Here is a 13,661-nt window from a genome sequence, read left to right on the forward strand (position 1 = left end):
CAATCAGCGGCAGGGCAGACCAGCCCGAAAGGCCTGCGGCCGGTCCTCTTTCTTGGCTATTGTAACTTCTCTATCACTAATTAACAGCAGCCAGTCTGAGGCCGGCCTTTGTGTTTTAGGCTTCTTTGGCTGCTGGAGCTTTTTAGTGTGTGTTTTCATGGGCTGTCATTCAACCCCACACGCAGGAGAAAGTGTGTGTGTGTGTGTGTGTGTGTGTGTGTGTGTGTGTGTGTGTGTGTGCGACCACATGGTTCTGTCTAACCTGTAACCCCAACCTCCTCCCCTCTTACACACAGACACACACACACACACACACACACACACACACACACTCATACATACACACACACACCTCTGTCTCTGCATCTCAGCTTTCACAGTACACCACGTCAGGATACAGTGCTGCTTGTGGATTCCGGTTTAAACAGAATTTCAGCTCCGGTTTGGTCAACAGCTCAACCGCAGCGCTGGCAACACCAACCTGTGGAACCCAGCAGGAGAATGAGAATGAGCTTCCCCCTGCACACATGCAGTATTTCACTGTTAAAGCAACACTATGCAGCATTTCTCTTAAAATAGCAGCTTCGAAATCGATGAATTCTTGTATTAGGCAAAAAAAATTCTCTCTATCATCTCTATTGTTGCCACTCCGAGCTCGGCACGCTGGTAACTGCACCAATTAACTTAGAGTTACAATGCTCATGAGAACTCACGAGTGTTAAATAGTGTAATATCACTCTACCGCCTCAGTCCACATGCTTCTTTTTTCCCTTCCAGTGACTGTTCTGTATCTCACAGCTTGTCCAGAAATGCACGTGTACATCGTGTCCTTTAGAGGTGGCTTAAAGTGGTCGCTAACTATGCTCCCTGACTGTAGGGGGAGCTCATAGCAAGACATACCAATTGTTTTACATAATGCTGCTTTAAAACCCATAACCCTGCCATAGCTACATTGACATTACTGCTTTATTTTAAATGAGAAAGTTTTATATGTTGTTAATGTTTGATATAATCTACAGTCGTTTAACAAAGTTAAACAACAGTGGTAGTGGTAGGGGCTCAGCGGTTAGAATGCTGGGCTATCGATAACAGGGTTGTGGGTTCGATTCCCAGGCTCGGCAAGCTGCCACTGTTGGGCCCTTTACCCTTTGGGTATGTGTGTACTCACTGCCCCTAGTTCACTAGTGTGTGTGTGTGTGTGTTCACTACCACAGATGGGTTAAATGCAGAGGACACATTGTACACTGTACACTGACAAATACATGCACCTTTACCTTAAATAATAGTGCTAAATAACCAGTAACCTGACATATTCATCTTAGTTCAGAAATTTCTCAATGACTTTAAACCAGAAAACACTGGACTTCATTTGCTAAGAATGGTCTTGCATTTATTTTTGAGAAACATCCTAACAAAACAACAAATCTAACAAATCCCAAATAAGAAAACACTGGTGAATTTCAGCATCAGTGGGTTGTAAGAAGACAGTTCTTCTTAAGGACGGCTGGTGAATAGGACCCTGCGTCTTTACAGTGACTGTTTATCATCTTGGTTATCATCTTTTCATTTTTTAAATCATTTTCATCCATAATAAACCCCTGATTAAATCCAGTGTGATTTCAACGGCTGAAAACAGAGGCGCTGTCTGGGGAGGGAGAGTTAGGCTGATTCTAAAGATCTGTGACTGACCCCGACCCTAAAACATGTATCAACTGAGTTGTGGGGCCCAGTGTAATATCCTTTCATGGGTAAAGAAAACTGGCTAAATATATCATATATATTCTTGTTGTGTCACAAAAACCTTGTATCTCCATTTTAGCGTTTTTCACTTTGTTGCACTTTGAGTTTTCACTATTGTGAATCTGGCTGTTGTTCTTGCCATTGGGTCAAAATTTCATAATTAAATGACCAACAGAAATGGTCAAAGAAGGCTTCCATAGGATAACACTGCTGTTTTAGAGATGCAAGGTTTTGCAGGGCAGGGACGATATACTGGGCTTATTTCTATATTTTTTATGTTGGCTGATTGTGTGTAGTGTTTAAACAAGCAAGCTGATGTGTAAGCCCAGAGCGAGCATTTGCAGAAATGTGCAGGAGGCCTGTGTGGGCTGTCTAGCACTGGGTGTTGTTGTGTATATTTGTTGATTTGATTGATTTGAATCGATGGGCAGCTGTCAGTCATGTCATTCTTTCACTGGAGCAGCAGAACCGTTCCCACTGCACATATGCTTTTCCAACAAAAGCCATTCTGACTTCATCTCAGCTTTCTCTGCAGATGTGTGAGAATGAAAGTTCGGCACTCTTCCCCAGCCTAAACAGCCAACCTCCACGCCATTGTGCCTCCTCGACACCCCACGCATCGGCGCTGATGGACATTGTCTCGGCTTCCCTCCAGTGTGTACTTTCAGAATGATCATTGTATGGCGCGTACAATATGGCCGCATTATCGTGGACGCGAGAGCAGCACTTGTTATTTCGCCTCAGGAAACGAGCTCAGCCTGGCCCCGGGATGACCTCCCGACCTCGGGCTGGCCTCCTGTCTGCTCTTTGCATTTGGCTCAAAACGTAACTTTAGAGTTACCTCAGGTTTATCTCAGATTTACCTCCGAACAGAAATGGCGGGAAATAGCCGGTCTTCGTAACTTTAACTCATGCGTGTCCAACAAGGAGAAGGCCTCAGAGCTCGGCCTGTGATTGGTCTACAGCAGCCATGACGTTTTTTACCACATACATTTTGGAGGGACATCTAGTAGAATAAATTTGAACATAATTGTTATATTTTTATTCATAATGAAATTAGCTTAGTCTGTTGTTTTACATGACAAAAACACCATCTTGATTTGAACAGTTTCTTCAAATTGGTGCTTAAAACTGAACCAAAATAAAAACAGCACATGTCAGATGTGGTCAGTGACGGGTTAAAAGTCATCCCACTTCAGAGACTACAAACGCAGCTCTGGACTGAATCACATCCCTGTTATCACTGTAATCTAGCTCTCGGAAGATAACCCTTATACAAATATCAGGCGATTTCCAGACAGAAATCATGCTCACTTTGCACATTGCTTAAATTAACCTATGTGAAATGACCAGAACCCCAGAAACCCTGCAAATAAATTAATAAATAATTACACAAGCCCCACCACAGGCCAGTGTAACTGGTCACCAGCAAAAAAAAAAAAAACTAGCACATGCTGTTGCTGTATTTTACAGGCTGGATTTCTGGTCAGCCGACATAACCATGCGGGTTGACCAGCTAAACCAGAACAGATCAGGTTGGACGTCTTTGCTAGTCTTGCTATCTGTTTTCCTCAAGAATGGTCATTTTAAATGTCTGTCTGTGGCTTGATTACACGGAGACCCTGCTTTTCATTGCATGCGAGGCAGTAACTGCCCGGTTTTATGGTCAACAGTGGAGAAACAGAGGCTTATAGAAGTTATCATGTAGAAGTTTGAAGTGGGTCTTTAACTCTAAAGAGCAATTTCATGAGATGTTTCTTTTTGGATCATCTGAGATGTGTGAAGGCCTTGCTGTAAATAGCACATTGGCGCCTCCATGTGGCCACAATCAGCAGGCTTATACCAACTTTCAGTAAAAAAGCCCACTTCTGCCATAGTGTGCATTTATAAATACAGCTGCCCAAATAAAACAGTAGGCAGGATATTCTGCTAGGCTAAAAGCACCTCATCAGAAAAAGCTTTCAGCAAAGGAAAAAGCTGGATATATGGCAGTGTGTTTAGGCAAATGAACATTTGCCCTAAATTCCAAATAAAAATATTTGCTATTTAGAGCATTTATTTGCAAAAATGATAATTGCGCAAAAACTGCTGAAAAAGTGCAAAGAAATGTATACCTATAATGCAAATATATATATATATATATATATATATATATACATATATATATATATATATATCATTTAAACTAATATTTGAACTTTGAGAGCATTCAGAAATCACTATGGTGAAATAACTTTGACGGCCAATCACAGCTCTCATGTCTTTCCAGGCTCTCCACTAGTCTGAAACATTGCTGTTGGGTGACTTATGCCATTCATAGGCTGGAAATTCAGGTAACTCAGCTTTATTTGATGACCACAATCTTAGCTGACTGTTTTACTATTATTTGCTGTAGTGATCACAAATATATACAGCTCTGGAAAAAAATAAGACCACTTAATCTTTTTTCTTAAATGTGCATCTCTATGTGTGCGGCAGACACTTAAACATAGAGATGCACATTTAAAAAAAAGATTAAGTGGTCTTATTTTTACCCCCAGAGCTCTATATATTTGTGATCGCTAAAGAAAATAATAGTAAAACAGTAAGCTAAGATTGTGTAGAGAATCAAAGTAGCACATATTGATGGGTAACTCGAAAGAACACTGGTTCCTGGGACGGTCTGAGAATTTTTTAACCAGCTTCAACAAGATACAAAATACTGCTTTCAGTCACCATCTCAGAAAAGTGCCAACTAAAGTAAAAAAACAAAAAACAAAATCATTTCCATAGGCCCCTTTTCATCAATTGGCAGGGTTTGTAAGTCGTCTGTTGGGTTGTGGAGCACTCAGACAAGACTTTCAGTACTTGTTAGCTACAATACAGTGCAAAGGACCTACAGATATTCAAGCAAGTATTAGCTGATTGACTTCATCTGGAACAAGGGGGATATCTTTTCAGTGAACCATTCCTTTCAATGAATTTACTCACCCATATTACCACCATTACTTTCATTATTAATTAAATATTATGATGTATATATCAGCTCACCTGAGCAGAAGAGCAGTGTTATGTGGTGGTATGGTGACTATCAATAATTTACCAAAATAGTAGTTTTGACCACTGGAAGGATGGGTCCCCCTTGGTTCCTCCCAAGGTTCCCTTCTCCAGCCCTGTGGGAGTTTTCCTTGCCACTAATCAACAGGGGTTTTTATGTTTAGTTGATCTTGTCTTATTACTGGATTCCTGTAAAGCAGCTTTGACCCGATGGCAGTTGTAAGACGCCCAAATTATATAATCCAGAACAACCAGAAAAGACGACGACTATAATTGTAGTTTATAAGAACACCGTGTTTAATTTCGGTTTCCAAACTTTTGACACTGGAGGAAGTCGTCAGCATTCTCCGCTTCCCGCTCTCCCCCACAGACAATCTCATGGTTCTGATGCGCATCATTTACAAAAAGTGAAAATCATACAAAAATGCAAGAAAAACAATAACAGAAAATGTGGGGGAGAAATTCTGACGTCAGAGACAGGCCTTCATGCATCTTCAGAGCTTCAGTATTTTTGTATTTGTTGTGGGGAGAGAACATTTCTACATTAACTAAGTGCCAAGGAGACAAAAAACCCAGTGACCAAACCCCACAAAAAAACGGAACAAGTGAGTTGAGCATGAAATGCTTCCAAACACATGGAAATCTGAAGCCTGCCATCCACCAATCAGAAAAGAGAACAAAATCAATTTTTTTTTTTTTAATAAAAATTCAGGACAAATTGAGCATCTTTTAGGACTCTTATGAGAAGTCCTCTCACACAGCCTAGAGGTTGAAAGAGGTACAGCACACACACTTTTGATGGGTCTGTGCTCACTTGAACGTACAGGTAAACACAACCCAGAGTGGTGTGTGTGTGCGCACGCATGTGGAATGGGGTCAGGTCGTAGTTGTACTTGTAGCCTGACTCTTAATCACTGTATAACTGTACTGTGTGTTTGTATGCTGTATGTTTTACAGAGCGTCGAGGAGGCTGTCGATGCGGGAAACAAGCTCCTGCTTCTTGCTGGTCAGAGTTTTCTCAGATGCGATGTACGTCTCCTTCTTCACCTTCCCAGCCACCAGCCGCTCCGATTCCTGACAGGACTGGCACACCAGATCCTTCACCTGGCCGTCCAGCTTTTGGATCTCCCCCACCTGAAAACGAGAGAGAAAAACGTCTTACAAAAACGACCTGACGGCTGCTCTTTAACTTTTAGCAAAGAGTTATGGTTTCAGAAACCACATGAGCAGGACTACTAGAGATAACCCAATTCAGGCCTGCTCAATTCCAGTAACTCAAACTAAATAAAATAAAATAAAAAACTAACTAAAATTAATAGAAAATTAATTTATAGAGCTTTTATAACAAATGTCATGAAGCAGCTTCACAGAGCTTTGTGCCATGCTTCTTTTAAACAAGCTAAAATTCCTTTAGATCAAGAGGAGGAAACCTTGACAGGAACCAAGACTTAAAAGGGGAACTCTTTGGCAGTCATCAGCCTATATGGTTCACAAATAAACAGCATGAACATATACATATTCAAGAACTGGGGATAATACCTCTACCTTTCATTTATTACCTTTATAACATTAGTGTTGTAAAATGTTACTCATTTTAAAATGTCAGGATTTGGACAAATTGACCATTTTTATTATAAATTCTTATCCTGTCTGTCTGTCTATAGCGCTCTGGCAAAAATTAAGAGGCCACTTTTTTTTTTATTATTTCTTGAATTTGCAGACTATGAATGGCATAAAGTCACCCAACAACATTAGCAACGTGAAACACTAGTGGAGAGCCTGCCAAGACAGGAAAGCTGTGATTGGCTGTCAAGGTTTTTTATTTTACCATAGTGATTTCTGAATGCTCTCAAAGTTCCAATATTAGCACTGTTTAATTTTGAATAATAACTTCACATTATAATTATTAGAATTACTTCTGTGCATTATTAGAGCAGTTGTTTATGAGCAGTTGTCATTTTGTCAAATAAATGCTCTATATAGCTAATATTTTTTATGTGGAATTTGGGGGAAATGGTGTCCATGGTTTATAAAATACAACACAAATGTTAATTTCTTAAACGGATTCCCTATAAATAGCAAAATCAGAGAAACTAATCATGTTCAGGAGCTGTACATTTACATTCTGATATCATGTAACCCCACTCTTAGGTTTTACTCTAGCGGTAGTGAAATAAAAGTACCAAGTATGGGCACAAGATCTGCAACTTCACAAATACTGTGTGAAATGGAAGAAGCAAACTCCAAACATGTGTTGGGGGACTGCCTAAAATTTAGGTTAAGTAGAACACCTCAGTTGCTTAATGTGAAAGTTTCGTAAGACCTAACCCACATTCAAACTGCACAGCTAATGAAAGAAGTTTTGAGAATGCAGCCATCATTCTACATTAGTAACTGGAGCTGGACGCACCTTTTCAGCCAGGTCGGAGCCCTCGGTTTTCAGCCGGGCCTGCAGAGCCGCAATCTCGTTGGTGAGGGTGCGGTGTTCCGCCTCCAGAGTCTTGCGCCCGCTGTTAAGGGCTCCGGTGTCGCGGGACTGCTTGTAGCGGTTCACCACTTCGTCCATCTGCCTGTACAGTCCAAGTCTCTTGTTGACCAGGGTCAGGACCTGCTCAGTGATGGAGGCCACCTTCATACGCACCTCTGCAGCTGGATCCTTGGAGCAGGAAATGGGAAAGAAGAATGAGAGACACAGAAAGAAGGCATCATTGTCTACAGTTTTCAGGAGCATTGTATAAAGAGTCAAAAACAACAACAGGTTTGGAAAAGCGAGCGATAGCTGCAATAGGTCGGACAGCAAACAATATCTTCAGATCTATCACTGGGAGATATCAGCAGATGCTTTTTTTAATCAGAGAAGATAAAGTCTCTATAGTACAGTATCAGACAGATATCTGGAGTAAGTTTATACTGGAGGGAGATATTTAGTATAAGAGCAAACAGTGCCTGTAGTAGATTTTTGTCAAGGAGGAAATATTTATGTAATTAAAATTATTAATATTATTAATATCATCAGTAGTTCATATTGGTTTATAGACTGCTTGCAGTTTCTCTTACTACAGTGACAACAGTGTGAACAAGCTGACTTATTATTACACAGACATAAAAGGTATAAATATTTAGACCCACTGGTGGGTCCTGGAATTGTTAAAGGGGTTTACAAGTAATCTGTGAGCCACACATGTACTGTATAACATCACTGTAGGTATACACTATGCAGGAGATACACTATGTGGACAACAGCATTGGGGCACCTGCTCATTCAACTGTCTTTACAGTCCAGGAAAGGCTTCCTACTAGAGTATTGGAGCATTGCATTCAAGGACAAGAGCGTTAGTGAGTTTAGGAGGTTGGATGATCACCACCCCACTTCGTCCTCAACTCCTCCCAAAAGTATTGGATGGAGCACCATCCATCATTCCAGAGAACACAGGTCTTTCACAGCTCCACGACTGGGGGGAGCTTTACACCCCTCAGGCCCACACCTGTCTTTAGGCATGGTGCGAATAGGTTTGTGTTTATCTGGTCTGTCGTATTGTATTGGCAGCACTTATCTACAGGGACTAGATAAGCTGTGTGTCAGCAATAGGTCCACCTTAAAATGACTGAAGGTATTCATTAGAAAGGGTGTCCACAAACTTTTGCACATATAGTGCATCTGCAATAAATTCAGATTAAAATTTGGAGCCGTACCTTGGTAATGGAGAAGTCAAGACGGACGTAAATGATGACCGTGAAGAAGAGGATGTAGAATGCACCAACCACCAACAAAGGCTCCTGAAGCATTAGGATCTTGTTGAAGGTGTAGTGAACCTGGAGGCATACACACAAATTTGTAATATAGGCAATATAGAGAATATTTAATAAACAAAACAAAAGTGCATGAAATCTAAAACATAAATTATCACATGGTTTAGATTAGTAGAATTCAATTAACATGACTAACAAGACTTACAAGGAGAGGAGCACAAAACTGATTAGCTTATAGTTAGTTCAACCCCTGTACTGAACATCTTACCACCATGTCCTGAATGTGCTGCTCAACCAGGTTATTCTTGGTGGCCACCAGCACAGGCCTGCCAAATGTGTCGAGGTAAGTGTAGTGCAGCTGATCAGGGGCACGGTCGATGGAGTAGGGCGTGTCCAAGTGCACGTTCCTGATAAAGAGAGAGAAAGAGTGTATGTAATAAATGTCTAATAAACGGTCATCCACACTTGGGAGTTTGTGGAAACGAGCAAAAAAAATGAATAAGGAATATCTGGGGTCAGATACCTAGCTCCCTCTGGAAGAATCAGTTTGACGGTCATGTGGTCAATAACTTGGTCATCATAAACGTGATCAACCAGGCGCATTTTCAAAGCATACTGATCACCTGTGGAGCAATGAAACACATTGCTGCTCAAAAACTGCATGAAAAGGTTTAACAAAATTCTCAAGAGACATAAAATGTACAAATATTCATATTATATATTTTTTTAAATCAAGAATTTTACCATTTGCATTAGTGTTCCCACATTTACATCCAAAAGCAAAGCATATTGAGGGACCCACCCAAGGTATAGAGATACTCATAGCTGGGCAGATTGTAGCCAATGATGTAGTGAGTCTTCCAGCCTCCAAAGAGGGGAAAACGTGGCCGGACTTCAACCTCAACAGAATCTTCCAGAACCTGCAGGTGAGAGGTGGAGATGTTGCCGATCTCGTCACGGTAGTACACATCCTGGGCAGAGGCGGGGAGGATAGTCTGCAGGAAGAAGAAATAAGGCATTAGTGCAAGAACTGGAAAAGGTAAACCAGTCATCGCTGGCTTGTGATGACAGTTTCATCAGGCATAAACCAAGACATTTAAACAGTCAATCGCTGTTTCACTTCATCCAAGACCCAAAATCTGTTCGACAGAAGGCTTCTATAATCAGATCAAGTCAATATAGTGCAAGTAAACCTACTTAAAATGACTTAATCAACGAGGTTTGAGGCAAAACGTCATGATCTAGGCATAGCTTGAGGTTTATCTTTGTAACTTTAGTGCAAAACTAAAGCACAGCTTTTTTTTTTTTAATAAGGTGGAAATTGTTAGATTAGACTGGTAGTAAGGATAGGATTTTTTGCTGTCACTTTAATGAGCATAATTTAAAACTATGAGTTGTGGTCCTTTCCGAATTTCAGGTTGCATATAAAAACCAGAGCTCACCTTGAAGGACTTGACAGAGGAGATGCCACTATCAGACTGCCTCTGGTAATCGTAGCGGGAGAAGGGTCCCTTCAGGTAAGCTCCAGTGTGTCTCAGGTCAATAGTCTCTTCCACAGCGATGTTGCCCCAGTGAGAAACCTCAATGGTGCGTGTGATGCTGCTGATGGTCAGGAAGGGAGAGTTATTCTCATAGTGGATCTTCATGGTGTCCTGCAGGAAAGACAATTTCACAGTTAGGTCTCAGCTACAGAAGAATAATCCATCAGCCATATAACTTTCTTTTAAAAAAAGTGTCCCCTAGGCAGAGACTAGGCATGATCCATCAGTGCAAATTCTATCGTCAAAATTGAGCCGAACCGCAGCTAATAAGGCAGTCAACGCAAACCTTCATGCAACGTCCTACATACTGATTTTTTAGCTTAATACAGTTTAAAAGAACCATACCAGCCAACCCTAACTGCAACAACCAGAACAATCAGGATTACCTGGCTAAAGGGAGCGACATCCTTGAACGGGCCATACTCGATCACTTCATCGTTCTTGCTGGGGTTGCCAAGTTTGGTGTAAGTCTCGACGGTTTTGGAGGCCAGACGCACACGGGTGGACTGGCTGCGGGTGGGGTATGGCGAGTACAGGTAATGGTTTCCCTGGAAAACCACCAGCTGCCTCTCTGCCTGGGTGATGTGGGTGGGGAACGGGCGCAGCACATGGGTCAGCACTGTCTCCACCTTCACTCGCAGCTTTCCACCCGCTGCAAGAGCGGAGGGCAGCTGCACCTGGAAGAACGTACCACTGCAGGAGGAAGAGAGGGGTGATGCACTGTAGGGCTGCTATGACCAGTCACTGATAACACTTATCTCCCAACTTCTGTCATCACTATTCACTCTCCTAAATTCACTAGCTCTAGCCAACTATGCTCAAATCTCACCTCCTCCCTTGGACAGCAGTTTCCTTCAGCTCCAGAGATTCATCCTCTTCTTCTTCACCTTTCACCTGTGTGCAACATGGGGGCAGATGTTGACTGTAGGGATACACCGATCCACCCTTTTCTGTTCCGATACAAATACTGATCCGATACCCCTCTCTAACAGACGCTCAGCATTAAGAATGGCAACCTCTTAGCAATACTTTTCTAGGAATATTACACAAAATATCCATAGTTTATACGCAGGGCTTGGCGATATGGTGCAAATACTATATTGTGATATTTTAAAACATTTTTATAATACGCAATATTCATCACGATAAACCCAGACTAAAAAATCATCAGCAGATTCAGATATTTTGCCGTACTGAGTACAGTGATTGTTCTACAACACCTGCTGCTCTAAATCTAATTAAACCAGTCTAATTGGGCAGTGGTCTAATTGGGCAGTGGTGGCTCAGCGGTTAGAGCGCCGGGTATCGATAACAGGGTTGTGGGTTCGATTCCCGGGCTTGGCAAGCTGCCACTGTTGGGCCCTTGAGCAAGGCCCTTTACCCTCTCTGCTCCCCGGGCGCTGGAGTTGGCTGCCCACCGCTTTGGGTGTGTGTGTACTCAATTAATCACTGCCCCTAGTTCACTAGTGTGTGTGTGTTCACTACCACAGATGGGTCAAATGCAGAGGACACAAATATGTGCACCTTTACCTTTAATTACACTGTTTGCAATGAAATGAAACAGTGTTGATTAAGCACCGACGTCCTAGATATGCTTAGAAAAGATTACTGCACATCACAATAACAAAATTTTGCACTATACAATAAAACATCATCATATTGCCCAGCTCTACATGAGCAAGAGCAATGGGTGAACCTTAAAAGTAGCTGAATCCACCTAATCAGAGAGGGTGTTATGCAAGCTATGGACACGTAGGGGAATTAAACACCACTAAACTCCCCCAGATACTGATTTAACACCACGAACTAAACCATATAAAGAGGCTTGCATTTAAACTGCAGTTATAATGGGTCAGTCTCTGCAGTCTGCAGAATGTATGAGAGCGGCGGGGACAACACACGGAAGTGTCTCCTTCAGCCAGCGCTGACGTGTCCCGCAGAAAGGCGCTAGCTAATGCTAACAGACCAACACAGCTGTACTAGCTAGCTAATTAACGACAACGACACGAAAATGTCACGTTTTACATTCAATTAGGACCTTAATTAATCACTTTAAACTTTACTGGCTTATTATACTCCAAATGCTTCCGCTAATTAACCATGTAGCTGCACCAAATCTAGCCGGCTAGCTAGTTAGCCGATAGCTTTAGCATTAGCATTAGCTTAAGCAACACTGCATATTAGCGTATACGGGAATGCTAACGCTAGCTAGCTAGCTATTTGATGCCACATTTACAAGCTAGCTATCTATATAGTCTGTTAAAGTATGATTGAAGACTGCAGATTAAGGTCAATTTGGCAAACGTGCACAAATATAGCGCCTGGGTTTGGAAGAAGATGCAACCCCGGTCCGACAGAACAGCATGTCCGCCCCCTTCCTCCAGCCAGGCTAGGCTAGGCTAGGCTAGGCTAACCCATAGCCACTTACAGAAGCCCCGATGAAAGCCAGGTGCGGCTCCAGCTCCGGCTCCAAAGCCAGGGTGAAGCTCTGCACCGGAGAGCCGCCCTGGTTGGCCAGCAGGATCTCCGCAGACACCTTGGCGAGGTGGGTGCTGAGGTCCACCGTGCGCTTCACCTCCTCATTCACCAAACCGTCCGCCGCAGAAGCCCCGCTCAGCAGCCAGCCGAGGGTCAGCAAAAGACACGGGCATAAACGCACAGCGGATCCTCGTCTCTGCATGTTTTATCGACGTTGCATTCAACCTTACACTAAAATCCTGAACCGTTTGAGTGAATGAATGTGAGGATGATGATGAGGAGGAGGAGGAGGATGGAGCAGCGCCGCCGCCGCCGCTGCTGGAAGGATGACGTTTCACTCAGTCCTGCAGGCAGTGACGCAGCGGCGTGGCGGGCCCGTCCAAAAGAAGAGCCCTTAAAACATAAAAGCTCATATTTTCCTTTTGTGATAATAGAAATAGACTGTTTTTAAATTAAGTTTATAACAAATTAAAATGTAAATATAATTGTAATATTTATGCGCGATACACTAAGTTATAATACTAATTTATTTGTAAAGGGTAAAATAAAAACATCAAGGGACAATTAGTCAGGGACATTATTGGTTATATAATGGCTAATATTTAAATTAGATATTTTATACAACTATTAGAAAGTTAAATATGTATATGTAACACATTTATAATATAATATATAATGCCAGTCCTGGTCTAATAAATATTTAATATTAAATCTAACATGTAATATTAAATTAAATTAAAATGTTCATCCTTTTCTACATACTTACTGTTTACTTGCTTATATATATATATATGACCTGATGTCATTACATTGTGTCAAATAATGGGGCTTTTCTATTGGCTAGCCAGACTAACCCTAACCCTAACCAATAGAAATGCTCCAGGTATTTTTCCTTTTCCTGACAAGTTGGCGTATTGGAGTTACAAAGTTTCTAGGGGGAAGCAACTATATAAAAGATTAGATATAAATCAAAATAATGAATTTTATATTTAATATTTTAATTAAATTATTTCTTATCAGTATTTCTTAGCTTTCTTAGCTTAGCTTTGCACTGATGAAATTTTAACTCTGAAAATGAAAACTCAGGAAGTAGAGCTACTGTCAATGGTGGTTTAT

General features: G+C 41.6%; 1 protein-coding gene across 1 annotated transcript; it reads right to left on the minus strand.

The window, feature by feature from the left end:
* Positions 1-5,049: 5,049 nt before the first annotated feature.
* Positions 5,050-12,883, minus strand: rpn1 (ribophorin I). Its single transcript, XM_072666281.1, has 10 exons — positions 12,496-12,883; positions 10,897-10,961; positions 10,454-10,760; positions 9,969-10,178; positions 9,329-9,521; positions 9,050-9,149; positions 8,795-8,933; positions 8,470-8,589; positions 7,187-7,432; positions 5,050-5,910 (listed from the first exon to the last, which is right to left on the minus strand). The coding sequence occupies exons 1-10, from the start codon at positions 12,745-12,747 to the stop codon at positions 5,728-5,730; spliced, it is 1,815 nt and encodes a 604-aa protein (XP_072522382.1). The 5' UTR covers positions 12,748-12,883; the 3' UTR covers positions 5,050-5,727.
* Between the last annotated feature and the right edge of the window lie 778 nt (positions 12,884-13,661).

The sequence above is a fragment of the Salminus brasiliensis genome, chromosome 21 (assembly GCF_030463535.1).
Source record: "Salminus brasiliensis chromosome 21, fSalBra1.hap2, whole genome shotgun sequence".
Taxonomy (NCBI): domain Eukaryota; kingdom Metazoa; phylum Chordata; class Actinopteri; order Characiformes; family Bryconidae; genus Salminus; species Salminus brasiliensis.